This window comes from Tachyglossus aculeatus, chromosome 24 (assembly GCF_015852505.1).
Source record: "Tachyglossus aculeatus isolate mTacAcu1 chromosome 24, mTacAcu1.pri, whole genome shotgun sequence".
Taxonomy (NCBI): domain Eukaryota; kingdom Metazoa; phylum Chordata; class Mammalia; order Monotremata; family Tachyglossidae; genus Tachyglossus; species Tachyglossus aculeatus.
This window is the reverse complement of record NC_052089.1, coordinates 23,199,282-23,220,967: the sequence shown is the minus strand read 5'-3', so window position 1 is coordinate 23,220,967 and position 21,686 is coordinate 23,199,282. Positions and strand designations below refer to the sequence as shown.

At 46.9% G+C, this 21,686-nt stretch overlaps 1 protein-coding gene across 2 annotated transcripts in view; it reads left to right on the top strand.

The window, feature by feature from the left end:
- Window positions 1-21,686, top strand: part of MORC3 (MORC family CW-type zinc finger 3) — a 62,159-nt gene that overhangs the window by 23,784 nt on the left and 16,689 nt on the right. For both annotated transcript variants that reach the window (XM_038766050.1, XM_038766051.1), the window contains exons 4-13: window positions 219-433; window positions 1,238-1,385; window positions 2,048-2,198; window positions 2,965-3,096; window positions 3,807-3,926; window positions 7,628-7,725; window positions 11,309-11,413; window positions 17,661-17,783; window positions 19,335-19,409; window positions 21,110-21,155. In XM_038766050.1, coding sequence (XP_038621978.1) covers window positions 219-433; window positions 1,238-1,385; window positions 2,048-2,198; window positions 2,965-3,096; window positions 3,807-3,926; window positions 7,628-7,725; window positions 11,309-11,413; window positions 17,661-17,783; window positions 19,335-19,409; window positions 21,110-21,155 — 1,213 coding nt within the window. The remainder of the gene's footprint in view (window positions 1-218; window positions 434-1,237; window positions 1,386-2,047; window positions 2,199-2,964; window positions 3,097-3,806; window positions 3,927-7,627; window positions 7,726-11,308; window positions 11,414-17,660; window positions 17,784-19,334; window positions 19,410-21,109; window positions 21,156-21,686) is intronic.

Sequence of the window (21,686 nt, the reverse complement as noted above, 5' to 3'; positions counted from 1 at the left end):
GGACTCGATCTTCTAGACTGTGAGCCCACTGTTGGGTAGGGACTGTCTCTATATGTTGCCAATTTGTACTTCCCAAGCGCTTAGTAGAGTGCTCTGCACACAGTAAGCACTCAATAAATACGATTGATGATGATGATGATGATTTTCGAGTGAGCCCGGGCAGGTGGTAAAGCCACGGGGGGATAACGCCTCGATCCGTCTCCTCTGGTCTCTTCCAGCTTTGGCTTCAGCGACAAAGTCACAGTGAACGGCCGGGTGCCCGTCGGACTGTACGGCAACGGCTTCAAATCGGGCTCTATGCGCCTGGGGAGAGACGCGATCGTTTTCACCAAAAACGGCGAGAGCCTGAGCGTGGGCCTGTTGTCCCAGACCTACCTGGAGACCATCAAAGCCGAACACGTCGTCGTCCCCATCGTGGCGTTCAACAGGCAGCATATCCTTTGTTTCGTTCGATAGGTCTCTCTGCCAGGAAGCGGGGGCTCATTCGACGTGAATCATTTGGAAGGGGCAGTGCTCACGGGAGGCCGCGGACACGGATGACCCTCTATCGGACCAAACCCTGAGGTTCTTTTTGTGTTGTTTTTAAATGATTCACCCTCCAGTCTCCCGTTGGAGCCCTTAAGGTGTCTTGTGACCGCTCCTGAAACTGCCATGAAATGAAAAGCTGAGTAGTCAGGCCCACGCGTCAGGCGACGGGGGCCAGATATACACCTAAAATCACACCGTGTTCTAGCGGTATACTTTGGATCCACCACCCCGACAGCTTTGCTCTCGATGCCTGAACTGACCGTCCCCGTAAACTTGGGGGTGATCCAGATTGCGTTTGTTTTCTGGGCCAGAATTTCACGCCGTAGAAACACGTGGGCATTGCAGCAGAGCTCTGGTCAGGTTCGATCGCCTTCCACTGCTCTGAGCCTCCCGTTAATTTCCCCCTTACCAAACGTCTGACCCGGCTGAGGAATATGGAATTTCCTTTTCCACATGCCGCACTTCACAGTTTGAACCGATCGCAGACGTTCTTCAGGAATGGGCGACGTCTATTTCTGCCCTTAGAACTTGAGGTGAAAATTAGCTGCTTGTGAGAATAGTTATTTTTGTGTGCTCCATCCCTCGTCAGTTTTTGAATAAGCCTTTTTGGAACATGAGAAATGTATTTCTTTTCTTTTGAAGACATCAAAAATGCAGCTTTTTACGGTGCGGGTACTTTCTGTTAAATTGTCTTTGACTCGAAACCCACGGCAGATTGACAATACTGCGGAATCCAAAGCCAACCTCAGGGCAGTCCTGGCTCATTCTTTGTTTTCAACAGAACAGAAGTTACTAGCAGAACTCGATGCCATCATGGGTAAAAAAGGGACAAGGATCATCATTTGGAATCTTCGAAGGTAATAGAAAATACAAAAATAGAAAAAGTTCTAGACTGTAAGCAGGGATTGTCTCTGTTGCTGAACTGTACTTTCCAAGCGCCTAGTACAGTGCTCTGCACATAGTAAGCGCTCAATAAATACAGTTGAATTGAATGAATGAAAAACGAGCTAATGAGCACAGGGGCAACATTTAATAGCTGGCGGAATCCATTATCTCTGAGGGTTGCAATGTGGTTAAGTGTGTTTGCTTTGAAGGTGTTAGCAGGATTACACTTGTGCTCCTGCAGTTAGAAACTTGCAAAAGATTCTAGAGACCTTGTCCTACACATTAATAATAATAATAATGATGATGATGGCATTTATTAAGTGCTTACTATGTGCAAAGCACTGTTCTCAGTAAAAATCACATAGTTCTTTTGGCCACCTCTCTCAGGCCTTAAGCCTTGTTAAATCATTTTTACAAGAAATGTGTCAGTTAAAACCTAGTATCCTTTGACCTTTCTTTAGAAAGGAAGATCTAAGAAGCATTTTTTTTTCCAATGGAGTTTTTACTCTGGATCTTTGAATGCTTTAGGAAGGCAGCACAAATAGTGTAAGAGTCCCAGTTCTGAAGGGCTTATCCCGTTGGTGCTTCGCCCATTGCTCAAATGAATTCACTGTTGTTTTTCTGTTTTGCGCAGAGACAAAAACGAGGCCACGGAGTTTGATTTTGATAAAGATAAATACGACATCAGAATCCCTGAAGAGATCGATGAGACGACTGGTAAAAAAAGATATAAAAAGCAGGAAAGGATGGACCAGATTGTACCCGAAAGTGACTATTCGCTCAGAGTATGTGTCCAGCTAAGCCACGATCACCTTCTTTTGATAGGAATTCGCCGCTGCAGGATTTTCGATGCAGACTGGGAAAGTGGAGTCCTAAGAGGACTGAGGGAAGGGAGGGGACCAGCCTCTGTAGCACTCTCCTCCCCGGCTTTACTCAGTAGGCCTCTTGACTGAGATCTCCAGCCTGCCATTTTCCTTTCCCGTGCCCTGTTTCCCTGCTCAAAGCTCTTGTTGTCAATCCACAGTAGGTCTCACCCCTTCTTTTTCGCTTCCTCGCCTCTCACCACTGACCAGGCACAAGGGAGTGGTGTGTCAGAGGGGAGGTCAACCGTCGTGTACCGGGGCTTGCCGCGTCCTGTTGCTCAGGTTATAAAGAGAGCCCGTCACCTCCCAGCGCACGCCAGTTCTTAAGCAGTTCCAACCCAGGGTGCGTGGTCTGTCTCTCTGCCCTCAAGCTCTAAGAGTATGGGCAGAGATTTATTGACTGGGAAGCTGCCATTTTTTATCTCACTTGGCCTGTGGGCGAAATGAGAAATGGCACCCCAAAAGGTTAGGGGCACGCTAAAGCTCCCAAGCACTACTTTTATGAACGACCGAGTTGCTTCTGTTCTATAGTAGAGAACGTGTGTGTTCTGGACTACTTGGATTGCTCTCTCTCTAAGAGATCTTTGACTAATAATCCAACTCCGTTACGCGCTTAGTACAGTGCTCTGCGCATAGTAAACACTCAATAAATGCCATTAATGGTAATGGAGACGGTTCTGTTTTGCAGGCTTATTGCAGCATTCTGTATCTGAAACCAAGAATGCAGATCATTTTAAGAGGACAAAAAGTGAAGACGCAGCTGGTCTCCAAGAGTCTTGCTTACATCGAACAGGATATTTACAGACCCAAGTTTTTGGCCGTATCCTTCGTTAAGCAGCTCCTTATCCGTTGTTGTAAATGGGCGGGTGATATAAAGCTGCCAGTTTGCCTTGCCTGAAAAGAAAAGGAGTTAAGGTGAAGTATTTTCAGAGACTTGTTGGGCTGGTGAATCTGTGAGCAGTTCAGTAACTTGGGATATTGAATAGCTCGGTCATACCTGTGAAAAGGCAGTTAGGTGCGTATTAAATGGTACAGTTAGAAGCATCCTTTACAGAGCAGTATTTGAGAAAGGAACTTATGGTGTGTTTATTGTAGTATTCTTCCTTGTTTACCTTGGCGACACTCCCGTCCCCCCATTTTTTAAAATATTTTGAACCCCATAAAGACCGTCGTATTCTTCTCCAGCCCCAGTACTTACTACAGTGCTGGAAACATTACAAGCCACTCGGTGCCACGTAATGAACCAATATTGCTAAGATGAGACTTACTTCCATATCAGACATTCCTCTGACATTGTAAGGAGGCAGGTTTGAGAAATTTTTATGGCAGAATCAATCAGTCAGCGGTATTTATTGAGCACTTCCCGTATGCAGGGCACTGTACTAAGGACGTGGGAGAAAACAGTACAGTAGAGTCGGTAGATACAATTCCTACCGACAAGGAGCTTCTAGTCTAGACATGAAAATAAATTATGGCAGAAGAAGTTTAGGGGGGCCGGATGCCGTGCAGAATTTTCCTTAACACCGAAAGGCAAAAACGGTGAGAATCACCTTTGGGTTTAACTGCAGAAATAAAGATCATTATGGGATAATGATGTATCATAGCAACAGGCTCATCAAAGCTTATGAAAGAGTTGGATATCAGTTAAAGGTAAGAATCGTACGTATTTATTACTCTATTTTTTGGACCGTGGATACGTGTATATATGTTCGTACGTATTTATTACTCTATTTATTTGTACATATTTATTCTGTTTGGTTAGTATATTCTGTTTTGTTGTCTGTCTCCCCCTTGTAGACTGTGAGCCCGCTGTTGGGTAGGGACCGTCTCTAGATGTTGCCAACTTGTACTTCCCAAGTGCTTAGTACAGTGCTGTGCACACAGCAAGCGCTCAATAAATACTATTGAATGAATGAATGAATGAATTTACATTAGAAAAAGATACAAAGCCCAGTTTTCTCTCCCGAAAACTGTGACCGCTCCAGGATTCCTCCGCCTGCCTATTTCTCTCCGGTAACGCCCGGAAAGGGAATGGGCAGGAATTGCCGAGTTTTCACCAAGCAACCAGCAAGGAGGAGGCTGAGCCTAGAAGCAAATTTACTCTCCTCCCCAAGTCCTGGAAGCTTGCATTTTTTTAACGATAATTGTTAAGCATTTACCATGTGCCAGGTACCTTATTAAGCATTAGACTGTGAGCCCTCTCTTCTAAACTGTGAGCCCACTATTGGGTAGGGACCATCTCTATATGTTACCAGTTTGTACTTCCCAAGCACTTAGAACAGTGCTCTGCGCACAGTAAGCGCTCAATAAATACGATTGAATTATCTGGGGCAAAAAAGTGAGAGTGATAATAGTCCTTAATGATCTTTGCCTGTAACTTTTAGTCAGTTGTATTTATTGAGCGCTTACTGTGTGCAGAGCACTGTACGTTTAAACACGCAACCCTACTCCGTGTCATCTTGTGAAATCAGTTTTAAAGCGACCGCTGCCAGTTTGGGTTGCAGGATTCAGGTTCCTGCAGATCGCAGTCCCTCAGGAAGTAGTATTCCGTCCTGTCCGTTAGATGACTCTGCTGTATCGTCTAATTATTCGTGTCTTCTAACCATTGTACTCTCCCAAGTACCTAGCGCAGTGTTTGCCACACAGAGTGCCAGGGATTATTATTCAACCGCTAGACTATATCTTGGCTGTGGGAAATCAGGAGTCATTCAGAGCAAGTGAGCCAAATTCTTGCAGAAATCGTATGGAATAAGAGTAACTTCATAAAACAGAAACAGTACCCTTCAAATGTGAGTTTGTCCTCATCTATTTATTTTATTTTGTTAGTATGTTTGGTTTTGTCCTCTGTCTCCCCCTTTTAGACTGTGAGCCCACTGTTGGGTAGGGACTGTCTCTATATGTTGCCAACTTGTACTTCCCAAGCGCTTAGTACAGTGCTCTGCACACAGTAAGCGCTCAATAAATGCGACTGATGATGATGATGATCCCTGGTGTTCAGGGGTAGGGTGGGCGGAAGTAATGGAGGGGGAAAGCTGGGAATTCCTGGAACCAGGAAGCTGGCGAGAGGGTCACCAGGAGAGGCAAGAGGGATTCCTGTGGGTCAGCATCCGGTGGATGGAAATCCTTTGTTGGATCTCCCGCCCTCAGGCGAACCTATCGGTCTGCCCCCTCATTCATTCATTCATTCAATCGTATTTATTGAGCGCTTACTGTGTGCAGAGCACTGGACTAAGCGCTTGGGAAGTACAAGTCGGCAACATAAAGAGACGGTCCCTACCCAACAGTGAGCTCACGGTCTAGAAGGGGGAGATAGAGAACAAAACAAAACATATTAACAAAATAAAATAAATAGAATAAATATGTACAAATAAACTAAATGAATAGAGTAATAAATACACTCAAATGTGTATACATATATACAGGTGCTGTGGGGTGGGGAAGGAGGTAAGGCGGAGGGGAGGGGGAGAAGCAGAGATTCTGGTCTGAGTCGAGGCTCGCCTCCTGCTTGCCCTGGGCCCCTCGGGGACACCAAGAGAAACCATTCGAACCAGCGGACACACAGGTTTTCTGCACCATTCTCTGGTGACTTGTACTTCCCAAGCGCTTAGTACAGTGCTCTGCACATAGTAAGCGCTCAATAAATATGATTGAATGAATGAATGGCGTCGTTCTGCCAGACCGCAAGTTCCTAGTTGACAGGGAACGTGTCTACCAACTCTGTTAAGCTATACTCTCCCAAGCGTCCAGTACGGCCACCTGCGCCCAATAACCGCTCAATAAACACGATCGATTGATTGCCGTCGGCAGCATTTCTGCGGCAGGTCGAAGGTTCGGGGAACCCATTCTTTGTGGTTGAATATCTTCCCCTTTGATTCATTCATTCAGTCATATTTATTGAACGCTTACTGTGTGCAGAGCACTGTGCTAAGCGCTTGGAAAGTCCAGGTCGGCAACATGTAGAGACCCAACAGCGGGCTCACAGTCTAGAAGGGGGAGACAGACAACAGAACAGGTAGACAGGTGTCAAAACGGTCAGAATAAACCCGTTTGTTGTCTCTGTTTCAACGTCGGTTGAACTGAACTTACACCATATTTGGTAGCAAACAGGGAGAAAGTCCCTGCCCAGTGAACTCCTGTGGAGCTACTGGTTCAGCTTGATATCGTAGCCCAAACGGATAATAATAATGCTCTCTTGTTCGGTTTCTCGTTTCACGTAGGTTCATATTTACCTTTCAAAATTCATTCAATAGTATAGAATAATAATAATAATAATGACATTTGTTAAGCGCTTTCTATGTGCAAAGCAATCAATCAATCAATCAATCATATTTATTGAGCGCTTACTGTGTGCAGAGCACTGGAGTAAGCGCTTGGGAAGTCCAAGTCGGCAACACACAGAGACAGTCCCTACCCAACAGCGGGCTCACAGTCTAGAAGGGGGAGACAGAGAACAAAGCCAAACATACTAACAAAATAAAATAAATAGGATAGATATAATAATAATAATGGCATTTATTAAGCGCTTACTATGTGCAAAGCACTGTTCTAAGCGCTGGGGAGGTTACAAGGTGATCAGGTTGTCCCTTGGGGGGCTCACAGTCTCAATCCCCATTTTACAGATGAGGTAACTGAGGCACAGATATGTACAAGTAAGATAAATAAATAGAGTGATAAATATGTACCAAAAGCCCTGTTCTAAGCTCTGGGGAGGATACAAGGTGATCAGGTTGTCCCACGGGGGGCTCACACTCTTGATCCCCATTTTACAGATGAGGCACCTGAGGCCCAGAGTAAGGGCTTACCGTGTGCAAAGCACTGTACTAAGCGCTTGGGAGAGTGCAATATAACAAGAGACACATTCCCTACCTACAGTGAGCTTACAGTCTAGAATTATTGAGCGGAATGTGACACCTTGAACTGAAAGGAGTCCCAGACTCTGTTCAAGAAGCAGCAGCAGCATGGTGCAGGGGATAGAGCAGGAGCCGGCGGCGTGTCAGAAGGTCATGGGTTCTAATCCCGGCTGCTGTGTGTGTGTGTGTGTGTGTATGACCTTGGGCAAGTCACTTCTCTGAGCCTCTGTTACCTCATCTGTAAAATGGGGATTGAGACTGTGAGCCCTTTGTGGGACAGGGGCCGTGTCCATCCTGATTTGCTTGTATCCACCCCAGCGCTTAGTACAGTGCATGGCATATAGTAAGCGCTTAACAAGTACCATAATTTATTATTATAATGTAACCTGCATTTAAATGACTGTGCATCAGGTTTCAAAGTTTACCTATGTTGCATTGTACGTTCAGAAACCATTCTCCACCAAGTGTCCCCGTTCACACCTTCTTTCGTTTTTTTTTCAGGCAAACAATATGGGTGTCGGTGTAGTCGGAATTATAGAATGTAACTTCCTAAAGCCAACTCACAATAAACAAGATTTCGACTACACCAATGAATACAGGTAAGCTATCACTTCCACGCTGTACTAATTAGCATTTGTCCTTCCCCAGTATAACGGGAGAAACCTCTTCTTGGAAACAGACACTCTGTCAAATTTCTATATTGAAACGGAGCCTGAGATCCCCCGAGTTACTGAATCGCCCCCTCTGTCCCCTGACACTTGGCATTTAATTGTTCATTTGTCAGTCAGTTTACAAATTTGTGTAGCGCCTTGAGGAATTGGCCTCTCCCCTGGGCCTGGAATAGAGTGAATAAAGCTCTGCCCTGTAGTGTGTGAGTGTATGTGTGAGAGAGAGAGAGAGAGAGAAAACGGACTATTCAGGCACATTTTCATGCCACAGTCATTAGAAGAATAAATTTAAAAGGGGCTGCGGGCAGAGATTGGGCAGAAACCTCTAGACTGTAAGCTCATTATGTGCAGGGTATGTGTCTGTTTTATTGTTATATATTTTAATAATAATAATAATAATAATAACAATGGCATTTATTAAGCGCTTTCTGTGTGCAGGCACATTTTCATGCCGCGGTCATTAGAAGAATAAATTTCAAAGGGGCTGCGGGCGGAGGTTGGGCAGAAACCTCTAGACTGTAAGCTCATTATGTGCAGGGTATGTGTCTGTTTTATTGTTATATATTTTAATAATAATAATAATAATGGCATTTATTAAGCGCTTACTATGTGCAGGCACATTTTCATGCCGCAGTCATTAGAAGAATAAATTTAAAAGGGGCTGCGGGCAGAGGTTGGGCAGAAACCTCTAGACTGTAAGCTCATTATGTGCAGGGTATGTGTCTGGTTTATTGTTATATATTGTGATAATAATAATGGTGATGATGGCATTTATTAAGCACTTTGTGCAGGCACATTTTCATGCCACAGTCATTAGAAGAATAAATTTAAAAGTGGCTGTGGGCAGAGATTGGGCAGAAACCTCTAGACTGTAAGCTCATTATATGCAGGGTATGTGTCTGGTTTATTGTTATATATTGTAATAATAATAATAATAATAATGGCATTTATTAAGCGCTTACTCTGTGCAGGCACATTTTCATGCCGCAGTCATTAGAAGAATAAATTTAAAAGGGGCTGCGGGCAGAGGTTGGGCAGAAACCTCTATACTCTAAGCTCATTATGCGCAGGATATGTTTCTGGTTTATATATTGCAATAATAATAATGATGGCATTTATTAAGTGCTTACTATGTGCAAAGCACTGTTCTAAGCGCTGGGAGCTTACAGGGTGATCAGGTTGTCCCATGGAGGGCTCAGAGTCTTAATCCCCATTTTCCAGATGAGGTAACTGAGGCACAGAGAAGTTAAGTGATTGCCCAAAGTCACACAGGTGACAGGTGTCAGAGCCAGGATTTGAACCCCTGACCTCTGACTCCAAAGGCCGGACTCGTTCCACTGGGCCACGCTGCTTCTCTCCCAAGGGCTTAGTATTCATTCATTCATTCATTCATTCATTCATTCAATTGTATTTATTGAGCGCTTATTGTGTGCAGAGCACTGTACTGAGCACTTGGGAAGTACAAGTTGGCAACATATAGAGACGGTCCCTACCCAACAGCGGGCTCACACTGTAGAAGGGGGAGTGCCGTGCACACAGTAAGAGTTCAATTAATAATAATAATAATGATGGCATTTATTAAGCACTTACTATGTGCAAAGCCCTGTTGTAAGCGCTGGAGTAGATACAAGGTAATCAAGTCGTCCCACGTGGGGCTCACAGACTTAATCCCCATTTTCCAGATGAGGGAACTGAGGCCCAGAGAAGTTAAGTGGCTTGCCCAAGGTCACACAGCTGACAAGTGGCAGAGCCGGGATTTGAACCGCTGACCTCCGACTCCAAAGCCCGGGCTCTTTCCACTGAGCCACGGACTGAATGGGAGTCCAGCGGTGTTTTCAGCAGGTAAAGACTCCCAGAGGAGGCAAGTCTTGAGCAGTGATGGAAAGGGCTGGAAGGAAGCGGGAGGTTTTGTGGGGTAAAGTGGGGGCAGGAGGCCAGAGCCTGTGAATAAGGGGTGACGTGGGAATGGGTGGGACACAGGCCAAGGAAGCAGAAGAGGGAGCTGTGGAAATGTCTTCACACTTCCCCTTCTCCGTGCTCTGCACACAGTAAGCGCTCAATAAATACGATTGAATGAATGAATGAATATCTACTCATCATCATCAATCGTATTTATTGAGCGCTTACTGTGTGCAGAGCACTGTTCTAAGCGCTTGGGAAGTCCAAGTTGGCAACATATAGAGACAGTCCCTACCCAACAGTGGGCTCACAGTCTAAAAGGGGGAGACAGAGAACAAAACCAAACATACTAACAAAATAAAATAAATAGAATAGATAGGTACAAGTAAAATAAATAAATAAATAAATAGAGTAATAAATATGTACAAGCATATATACAGGTGCCGTGGGGAAGGGAAGGAGGTAAGATGGGGGGGGATGGAGAGGGGGACGAGGGGGAGACGAAGGAAGGGGCTGAGTGTGGGAAGGCCTCCTGGAGGAGGTGAGCTCTCAGTAGGGCCTTGAAGGGAGGAAGAGAGCTAGCTTGGCCGAGGGGCAGAGGGATTGGGGGCATTCCAGGCCCGGGGGAGGACGTGGGCCGGGGGTCGATGGCGGGACAGGCGAGAACGAGGTACGGGGAGGAGATTAGCGGCAGAGGTTTCGGGGCTTTTTGGTTGATTTGTTTTTTCTTTCAATGCCTGTCTATCCCTCTAGATTAATTCATTCATTCATCCATTCAATCGTATTTATTGAGCGCTTACTGTGTGCAGAGCACTGGACTAAGCACTTGGGAAGTCCAAGGCGGCAACATCTAGAGACGGTCCCTACCCAACAACGGGCTCACAGTCTAGAAGGGGGAGGAAGACAACAAAACGGAACATGTAGATAGGTGTCAAAATCGTCAGAACAAGTAGAATTAAATGATGGCATTTCTTAACAACAATAACAATGATGGCATTTATTAAGCGCTTACTATGTGCCAAGCACTCTTCTAAGCACTAGGGAGGTTACAAGGTGATCAGGTTGCCCCACGGGGGGGGCTCACAGTCCTAATCCCCATTTTATAGATGAGGTCACTGAGGCCCAGAGAAGTGAAGTGACTTGCCCGATATTGTATTGCACGCTTCCAAGCGCATAGTACAGTGCCCTGCACACCGATAAGGACTCAATAAATACCATTGAGCGGTTGTGCTAGACACTGCCCCGCCTGCTTCTCAACCTCATCTCTCTAAGTCTACTGTTCGGCGCTTAGAACAGTGTTTCGCACATAGTAAGCGCTTAACAAATACCATTATTATTATTATAGCAACACAGCTTCCTTCACGGGAAGGGTTGTGAAGGTTTGCTAGGGGAGGAGGTCAAAACTGTTGACTTGAGGGACGTTTTGATTTTCCCTGAGTTTCTTTGGGTTTTCCCTCAGCGGGTGAGGCAGTTATCTCGATTTTCTCGTGTCAGCAGTGCCCTTGGCCAGGCTCTTCATTGTCCCCCCCCCCCCCCCCCCCCCCCCCGCCGTACCAATCTGCCACCCTGTGCGATGATTTTACCTGTCGATTTCTTTTTTTAACTCGGATATTAGGCTCACGATAGGAGCACTGGGTGATAAACTCAATGATTATTGGAATGAAATGAAAGTGAAGAAAAATGAAGAACACTCTCAGAGCTTACTGGTAGAAGACATTCAGTGAGTATAATAGTGAAAGCGTGAAGCTCCCCAGCGGAGAGGCGATAGGAGAATTCCTGTTGTGCAAATTGACCACAAATACACACATCCTTGAGGGCAAGGATCATTTATGCCAACTGTATTGTGCCCTCCCACGGGCTTAGTACAGTGCTCTGCACCCAGTAATCAATCAATCAATCAATCGTATTTATTGAGCGCTTACTATGTGCAGAGCACTGTACTAAGTGCTTGGGAAGTACAAATTGGCAACATATAGAGACGGTCCCTACCCAACAGTGGGCTCACAGTCTAAAAGCGCTCAGTTAGTGAATTACCCCCAGGTCTGCTACGTCACATGTTATCATTACATGTGAAGGAGAAGCAGCGTGGCTCAGTGGAAAGAGCCCGGGCTTTGGAGTCAGAGGTCATGGGTTCAAATCCCGGCTCCGCCAATTGTCAGCTGTGTGACTTCAGGCAAGTCACTTCACTTCTCTGGGCCTCAGTTACCTCATCTGTGAAATGGGGATTAAGACTGTGAGCCCCGCTGATCACCCTTGTAACCTCTCCAGCGCTTTGAACGGTGCTTTGCACATAGTAAGCGCTTAATAAATGCTATCATTATTATTATTACGCAGCTTGGATCGAATGTGATGAAAACGTAAGGAGTATTCTTCCCCCAAAACAAATCTGTTCTGGTCTAACGTGATCCAGAAGTTGGCCTAAGTGGATTCAATGTAGAAAGAATCCTTTCGGGCATACGCACGTGTCACTGGTTTTTCCAAGTATGAAGATGCTACCCCTCTGTGTCTCTGCCTCAGCCTTACCATACTGTCCGGTACTTTCATTTCTTTGTGCTGCTGACTGAATTTTCTCAATCAGTGGTGTTGACTGAACGCTTACTGCGGGCAGAGCACCATACTAAGCATCTGATGTGAGAAAATAACAGCGGGTGGCTTGGATGTAAAATATCCTGTCGGCGGCAGACAGAACACTAATGTAGGGATTTGTATTTTGAACCATCTACCCCTTAACTAGTAATTTCCACTGAATAGCAATGATTATTTTATCGTAGGTTTCCCATAACGAGAGGTTCTTCAAGGACATAAGCCTGCATTGCAGGAAAAATTCCCAGTGTTATGAAATAAATAAATGCGTATTTTCTTAGGGCATTACCCGGACAACAGATTCGAAACAGTCCGTAAATGCGTAAGCATTGAGGTGATCACTGGGAGACCTTGACCCCGGGAGAATAAAACCAGTCGGGGAAGGCCTCCTGGAAAAAGTGGAATTTCAGAGGGGCTTTGAAGATGGCGAGACCTGCGGTCTGGTGGATTTGGAATGGTAGAAAGTTGCAGGCAAGAGGAAGGGCGTTCGTTAGCCAAGGGTCGAAGGCAGGAGAGATGTGAATGAGGCGCAGTGACTAGGTTGGTGTCAGAGGAGCTATGAGTTCAAGGTGGAGTCTAGTGGAAGAAGAGACTGGATAAGTAAGGGGGAGAAGACATTGTTGGTGGGCCCTAAACCAGTTTTCAGGAATCACTGCTTGATACCGAGAGGACCGGGCCACCTTTGGAGGTGTGGGGATGCGTGTGCCAAACATTTCAGATAAAACAATCCGGGCAGCAGGGACTTCGTGAGGACTGGAGGCAGGGAAACCTTAATTTCTATTAATAATAACAATAATAATAATGGCATTTATTAAGAGCTTACTACGTGCAAAGCACTGTTCTAAGCGCTGGGGAGGTTACAAGGTGATCAGGCTGTCTCATGGGGGGCTCACGGTCTTCATCCCCATTTTACAGATGAGGGAACTGAGGGCCAGAGAAGTGAAGTGACTTGCCCAAAGTCCCACAGCTGACAATTGGCGGAGCCGGGATTTGAACCCATGACCTCTGACTGCAAAGCCCGGGGGGCTCACGGTCTTCATCCCCATTTTACAGATGAGGGAACTGAGGGCCGGAGAAGTGAAGTGACTTGCCCAAAGTCCCGCAGCTGACAATTGGCGGGGCCGGGATTTGAACCCATGACCTCTGACTCCAAAGCCCCCGCTCTTTCCACTGAGCCGCGCTGCTTCTCATTGTATTGTAATTAAGGTCCCCCGGACTCAGGAGGAGAAACAAGCCGTAGCTTTCTTGATATCTCTCAGAAAATCATCATCATCAGTCGTATTTATTGAGCTCTTACTTACTGTGTGCAGAGCACAAAGTGCTTGGGAAGTACAAGTTGGCAACATATACAGTCCCTACCCACCAGTGGGCTCACAGTCTAAAAGGGGGAGACAGAGAATAAAACCAAACATAGGAACAAAATAAAATAAATAGAATAGATATGTACAAGTAAAATAAATAGAGTAATAAATCTGTACAAACATATATACATATATACAGGTGCTGTGGGGAAGGGAAGGAGGTAAGATGGGGGGATGAGGGGGAGAGGAAGGAAGGGGCTCAGTCTGGGAAGGCCTCTGCACCATCTGCAGGCCTGTGCAACTGATGGAAAGCGTTCTGACCCTTCCCCCCCTTCCGCCCTCCTATCGACCAAAAGCTTTGTAAATCCAGCTGCCTTGGCAGGACTGGCACCCCCCCGTCTCCAGAAGGAAATAATCACCGGCAGCCTCCGGGCCACTCGGCAGTGCAAAACTGCCGTGGACCAGGGCCTTGGTTAAATGGCTCGGCGCCGGGAGTCCCAGGGGAAGGAGAGGTAGGATATGGCGGCATTTGATTCAGCCAAAGCCCGTTTCCAGGCTGGTGTAGCAACGCGGGCGAGAATCGCCGTCCGTCCAGGAAGCCGCCCGAGGTTGTTTCTCAAGCTCTGTTCCTTGCAACATTTGGGCCAGGGAACTGACCCCGGGGGCACGGAACCACAGCCTCCCTCTGCCCATCCGCCAAGCTAGCTCTCTTCCTCCCTTCAAGGCCCTGCTGAGAGCTCACCTCCTCCAGGAGGCCTTCCCAGACTGAGCCCCTTCTTTCCTCTCCCCCTCGTCCCCCTCTCCATCCCCCCGTCTTACCTCCTTCCCTTCCCCACAGCACCTGTATATATGTATATATGGTTGTACATATTTATTACTCTATTTATTTATTTATTTATTTATTTTACTTGTACATTTCTATCCTACTTATTTTATTTTGTTGGTATGTTTGGTTCTGTTCTCTGTCTCCCCCTTTTAGACTGTGAGCCCACTGTTGGGTAGGGACAGTCTCTATGTGATGCCAATTTGTACTTCCCAAGCGCTTAGTACAGTGCTCTGCACATAGTAAGCGCTCAATAAATACGATTGATTGATTGATTGATTCCGCAAGACTGCCCTGGCAACGGGCCACGGGTTGAACCGGGAGTTTCCCAGCTCCGCACGGGGCATCCTCCCACTTCCCCAGCGTAGCACGGGGCATCGTCCCACTTCCCCAGCGTCGTCACGGAGGGCCTGGGAAGGAGAGAGTTACAGGGAGGAGACACCCAGCAGGCCGGAAATGATGCCAATCTGGGGAATTAATGAAGTCAGTTCTCCTTTTTTTGTTGTTAATTAGTGCTCAGGGCAGGGACTTTCATCTCATAAACAATGATTTCTTTCTGGTTGTGCCAATGCCGCCTCCTGCTTTTTTCCTCAAATCTTTTGCTTCCCGTTTTTTGGTGTTTCCCTCTCCTTCCTTGTAGATTATTCAGCCTAGGATTAGACCCCGTGATGACAATAATAATGATGGCATTTATTAAGCGCTTACTATGTGCACAGCACTGTTCTAAGCGCTGGGGAGGTTACAGGGTGATCAGGTTGTCCCACGGTAGGGCTCACAATCTTAATCCCAGTTTTCCAGATGAGGTAACTGGGGCCCAGAGAAGTGAAGTGACTTGCCCAGGGTCACCCAGCTGACAGTTGGCAGAGCCGGGATTTGAACCCACGACCTCTGACTCCAAAGCCCGGGCTCTTTCCATTGAGCCACGCTGCTTCTCTGTGAAGCTGCTTCTTTGTGATAGGCACAAAGGCTCACTTGTCCAGACTTGCGGGTGGGGCCGAAGGATGGATCCTCCTGCAGACGCTTTTTTTCCGTTGTTAGTCCCGTCACATATAACACTGTCACAGCCCAGTGATACACCACCTCTGTGGCAACCAGCTGAAGCAATAAGATAGCTGGCCAGTAGTCTATATGGCTTTAAAATTCATACACATCCCCAACCTTAATAATAATAATACTAATGTATACTATTAATTATTTTATTAATCAATTTAATTATTATTTAATTAAATTAACAAATAATTAAACGATTTACTTATTTAATAATTTAATTAATTATTATTAGTATTAGTATTAATAGTAATAATACCCCTCCGGGGTAGAAACTAGGTGCAAAGTACTGTTGCAAGCGCTGGGGAGGTTACAGGGTGATCAGGTTGTCCCAAGGGGGGCTCACAGTCTTCATCCCCATTGGACAGATGAGGGAACTGAGGCCCAGAGAAGTGAAGTGATTTGCCCAAAGTCACACAGCTGACGATTGGCGGAGCCGGGATTTGAACCCATGACCTCGGACCTCTTTCCACTGAGCCACACTGCTTCTCAATCTGCTGATACTCTGGAGCGCTTAGTCCAGTGCTCTGCACATAGTAAGCGCTCAATAAATACGATTGATGATGATGATGATGATGATGGAGCCAATGCTGATTTTGAGGGCAAACTGGGAGTTTGCCGGCATAAAAATAACACCGCATAAATTACACGGCCGGTGGGCTGGGAGTTGGATACTTTGGGTTCCAGCAGAAAGGAGGGAGTGCCCGGATTCCAGCCTGGCTGTGGAAAGCTACCAACCAATGATTTAATTTGGTCCCCCAAAACAGAAAATGCATTTCCAAAAAAACAATGGTCAGAGTGACTAGATTTCCTCAGGAAATGTATTTCAGAGGACCCGTGTAAACTGTACTCTCTCTGAACCCTAACCCTAATTATGTTTCCTAAGAAAACGTGTCATAGAGGGCTCATACAAAATTATATAGAACTAGTTCTATAAAATACTGCTAAGAGTAATAGTAGTAAGGGTATTTATTATGTGTTTACCGTATACAGTAGACAGGGCACGTATGTAATCCCCCACCCGTATACTCTTTCCCAGCGCTTGACACAGTAAGTGATTAATTATTGTGGTAAATGTTAAGCAGTTACTATGTAACAGAGAAGCAGCGTGGCTCAGTGGAAAGGGCCCGGGCTTTGGAGTCAGAGGTCACGGGTTCGAATCCCGGCTCGGCCACGTGTCTGCTGTGCGACCTTGGGCAAGTCACTTAACTCCTTGGAGCCTCAGTTACCTCACCTGTAAAATGGGGATGATGACTGGGAGCCCCACGCGGGACAACCTGATCACCTGGTATCCCCCCAGCGCTTAGAACAGTGCTCTGCACATAGTAAGCGCTCAACAAATGCCATTATTATTTATTATTATGTGTCAAGCACTGTTCTAAGCACCGGGGTAGAAACAAGTTAATCAGGTTGGGGCACAGTCCGTGTTCCACATGGGGCTCCCAGCTTAAGTAGGAGGAAGAACAGGTATTTAATCCCCATTTTACAGTTGAGGAGACTGAGGACCAGAAAAATGAAGTGACTTGACCATGTTCACACACAAGCAACTGGCAGAACTGGGAATAGAACCCAGTTTGTCCGACGCCCAGGCTCTTTTCACCAGGGCATGCCACTGATTAATAAATACAACGCCTACTAAGAGAAAGGGCGATACTAAATGCTGGGAAGAAGTGCCCAGATGAAAACTGGGGATTTTTTCCATCTTAATAATAGTAGTAACGGTATTTGTTAAGCGCTTACTATGTGCCAAGCACCGTTCTGAGCACTGGGGGAGATATAAGGTGATCAGGTTGTCCCACGTGGGGCTCACGGTCTTCACCCCCATTTTACAGATGAGGTAACTGAGGCACGGAGAAGTGAAGTGCCCAAAGTCACACGGTTGATGAGTGGCAGAGCCGAGTAGAACCCACGACCTCTGACTCCCAAGCCCGGGGTCTTTCCACTGAGCCACGCTGCTTCTCTCTCAAGAACTGGTAGAGCAACGCCCAAATATTGAGAGAAAATTTCCAGTCTGTGCCCCCGCGGAACTAGCCGTTATCGAAAGTTAGCCCCCGGCAGTCTCCGCCTAGCCTCAACAGGGAGAAAATGGGCTCCCATGGGCCGGAGGGCTGGTTCTGGCGAGCGATCCCACCATGCCAGGACCCTCCGCATCCCCTTGGTGCCCCCCACCCAACGATCCCGTTCACCTCCAGAGGTTTGGTGTTTCGTTCCAGGAAACGGCCCGATCAGATGTGGGTTCAGTGTGACTCCTGCCTCAAGTGGCGGAAGCTGCCAGATGGGATCGATCACCTTCCGGACAAATGGTACTGCTCCTTGAATCCAGACCCCCAGTTCAGGTAAGTAATAATAATAGTAATGGCATTTATTAAGCGCTTATGTTCTAAGCACTGGGGCGATTATCATCATCATCATCATCAGTCGTATTTATTGAGCGCTTACTGTGTGCAGAGCACTGTACTAAGCGCTTGGGAAGTCCAAGTTGGCAGCATATAGAGACAGTCCCTACCCAGCAGTGGGCTCACAGTCTAAAAGGGGGAGACAGAGAACAAAACCAAACATACGAACAAAATAAAATAAATAGAATAGATATGTACAAGTAAAATAAATAGAGTAATAAATATGTACAAACGTATAGACATATACAGGTGCTGTGGGGAAGGGAAGGAGGTAAGATGGGGGGGATAGAGAGGGGTCGAGGGGGAGAGGAAGGAAGGGGCTCAGTCTGGGAAGGCCTCCTGGAGGAGGTGAGCTCTCAGTAGGGCCTTGAAGGGAGGAAGAGAGCTAGCTTGGCGGATGGGCAGAGGGATTGGGGGCATTCCGGGCCCGGGGGATGACGTGGGCTTGGGGTCGGTGGCGGGACAGGCGAGAACCAGGTACGGTGGGGAGATTAGCGGCAGAGGAGCGGAGGGTGCGGGCTGGGCCAGAGAAGGAGAGAAGGGGGGTGAGGTAGGAGGGGGCGAGGTGATGAACAGCCTTGAAGCCCAGGGTGAGGATTACAAAGTGATCAGGTTGCTCCACGGGGGGCTCACAGTCTTAATCCCCATTTTACAGTTGAGGTAACTGAGGCCCAGAGAAGTGAAGTGACTCGCCCAGAGTCACACAGCTGACAATTGGCGGAGCCGGGATTGGAACCCATGACCTCGGACTCCAAAGCCCGGGCTCTTTCCACTGAGCCACGCTGCTTCTCAAATGAATCCGCTCGGGAGCAGAAACCTCCCTCTCAGCTTCAAGGCTGTCCGTCCCATCGCCCCCTCCTACCTCCCCTCCCTTTCTCCTTCTCCAGCCCTGCCCGCACCCTCCGCTCCTCTGCCGCCGCTAACCTCCTCACTGTCCCTCGTTCTCTCCCATCCCACCGTCGACCCCCATCCCACGTCCTTCCCCCGGCCTGGAATGACGTCCCTCCGCACATCCGCCAAGCTAGCTCTCTTCCTCCCTTCAAAGCCCTCCTGAGAGCTCACCTCCTCCGGGAGGCCTTCCCAGACTGAGCCCCCTTGTTCCTCTCCTCTTCCCCATCAAGCCCCCGGCCCTACCTCCTTCCCCTCCCCACAGCACTTGTATATATTTGTACAGATTAATTACTCTACGTATTTTACTATTCTATTTATTTTGTTAATTATGTGCCCATAGCTTTAATTCTATTTGTTCTGACTGTCTTGACACCTGTCTCCATGTTTCGTTTTGTTGTCTGTCCCCCTTGTAGACTGTGAGCCCGTTGTTGGGTAGGGACCGTCTCTAGATGTTGCCGACTTGTACTTCCCAAGCGCTTAGTCTAGTGCTCTGCACACAGTAAGCGCTCAGTAAATACGATTGAATGAATGAATGAGGTGCTAAACCGGCCAATTGAAAAAGGCAATCCACGACTTCTTTCTCCCTCCTCTTCCCATCAGGAGTTGTAACGTGCCCGAAGAACCCGAAGATGAAGACCTGGTGCATCCTACTTATGAAAAAACATACAAAAAAAAGTGAGTACCAGAGATCGGTGTGCAAAAAAATCATGAAATGGGAAAAAAAAAAAAAGGACCAGGAAAGAAATGGCCCAGCACTTAGAACGGTGCTCGGCGCACAGTAAGCGCTTAACAAATGCCATTATTATTATAAATGGCAACATCAGAGTGGTTGTCTTGTTTACTCTGGAACCTTTATTTAGCATTTTTCCCCTCTTCAGGGTGGGGTGGTGGGGAGGGGAATGTGTGTGTTTGTGTGTATGTGTGTGTATGTGTGCCGGGTTCCTTGTGGGCAGGGAACGTGTATACCAACTGTGTTATATTGTACTGTACCAAGAGCTTAATACAGTGCTCCACACTCAGTAAGTACTCAGTAAATACAATTGAGTGCTACCAGAAGAAATTTTAAAGCACTGAGATGAATGAGTTCCACCAAAAATAAAGAGACTTAGTCTGAAAGCCAGTTAGAAAGGAGGAGGCGCTGAAACAACTATCAGTTAATTAAGGAATTACGGCGTCTGTTTAGTACGGTGCTCCACACTCAGTAAGTACTCAGTAAATACAATTGAGTGCTACCAGAAGATCTTTTAAAGCACTGAGATGAATGAGTTCCACCAAAAATAAAGAGACTTAGTCTGACAGCAGGTTAGAAAGGAGGAGGCGCTGAAACAACTATCAGTTAATTAAGGAAATATGGCGTCTGTTAAGTTCTTACTGTGTGTCAAGCATTATTCTAAGCACTGGGGTAGATAGCTGTTAAATTAAGTTGAATTAAGTCAGTGTGACGGAGAAGTTCCGTTGCTGCGACAGGTGGGGATTTTCTCACTGTACGAGATTGGGGTTCCTTGCCTTAAGGCGTCGTGAAAACGCGTTCCCCCGCCTCCACCAGGTATTTGTCCGTTTCCCTCTACTTTCAGGAAGGACCTTCAGCTCCGTCTTAATGGGCTGGCTGCTCAGAAAAGCCTGCTGTCTGGTGAAAATCCTAGCAGCGTGCTCTGCAGAAACAGCCGTTTCTTGGCCTCGTGAAATTGTGTGGCCCCAAACGACTTGTCCATAGGAATTGGAAGTGGTCGGTTTAGCGTAAATAGCCTACATCATGGTAGTCCCCCGTGGGTTTGAGGGGAAATAAAAATCCACAGTCAACCCAGAGGTACTGAGGGATGTGGGAGAGAGGTTGGGTGGGCGGGTGAGTGAGTGTTTGTGTGTGTTTACGGCATTTATTAAGCGCTCGCCATGTGTCAGGCACTGTAATAAGCGCTAATGTAGACAGAAGATATTTAAGTTGGACACAGTCCATGTCCCTCATGGGGCTCCCAGTATTTATCCCCATTTTGCATAAGAGGTCATTGAGAGGTACTGAGAAGTGAAGTGACTCTTCCTAGATCACACAGCAGACAAGTGGCGGAGGCCGGATTAGAACCCAGGTCCACCTGGGAATTTCCAAACAGATGTAACTCGAAGGAGCCGGGTCTCGCCTCAGGTTTGGTTTGTCCCTTTGCTGAGCCGCCAAACTTTCTGGCTGTTCCTCCTCTTCTGAATGCTGGGATCCTGACCGTGCGAGCAGCCGGGGGTTCTCTGTGCCAGGTTCCCGTCTGTCTGGGCCTTGGCCGGTCCAGGCCCACTGGGGTGCAGCCGGTCAGGTGTTCCAGGAGAAGGAATACTACCTGTAGATGGAAACTTACTGTGTGTTCATTTCCCCCTCCGTCCCCCCAAAATAGAGACAGAGAGAAATTCAAGATCAAGCAACTGGAATGCACCCCCCAGGTAAGATCTTCTGGTTTGGAATCACGATGGTTTGGAACTTTTGCCATAGTGAAAATTGAGTTTTGCAAACTAGAGCGTTTTGTGTAGGGTTGGAAGGGCCTTGAGAGTTGATTTAGTAATAATGATGGCATTTATTAAGCGCTTACCATGTGCAAAGCACTGTTCCAAGCGCTGGGGAGGTTACAAGGAGATCAGGTTGTCCCACAGGGGGCTCACAGTCTTAATCCCCCATTTTACAGATGAGGTAACTGAGGCACAGAGAAGTGAAGTGACTTGCCCAAGAACTCCTCAGACTCCTTCCTGTATGATTGAATCATTCCACGGTCTGATGCGAGCGTATGTTTTGATGTTTTGGGTGTTTTTGAATCTACACTCTTGTATGCATCAGTCAATTCTCCGTTGGGAAATAACAGTCTAATGGGCAAGTAAGAGGTGTATCTCAAAAGTGGTGGTGAGTTCGGTGTTCAAACAGAAGTTCATCATTTTGCTCCCCTGAGAAAGATGGGAATAGAAAAGATTGTCCGCACTTCA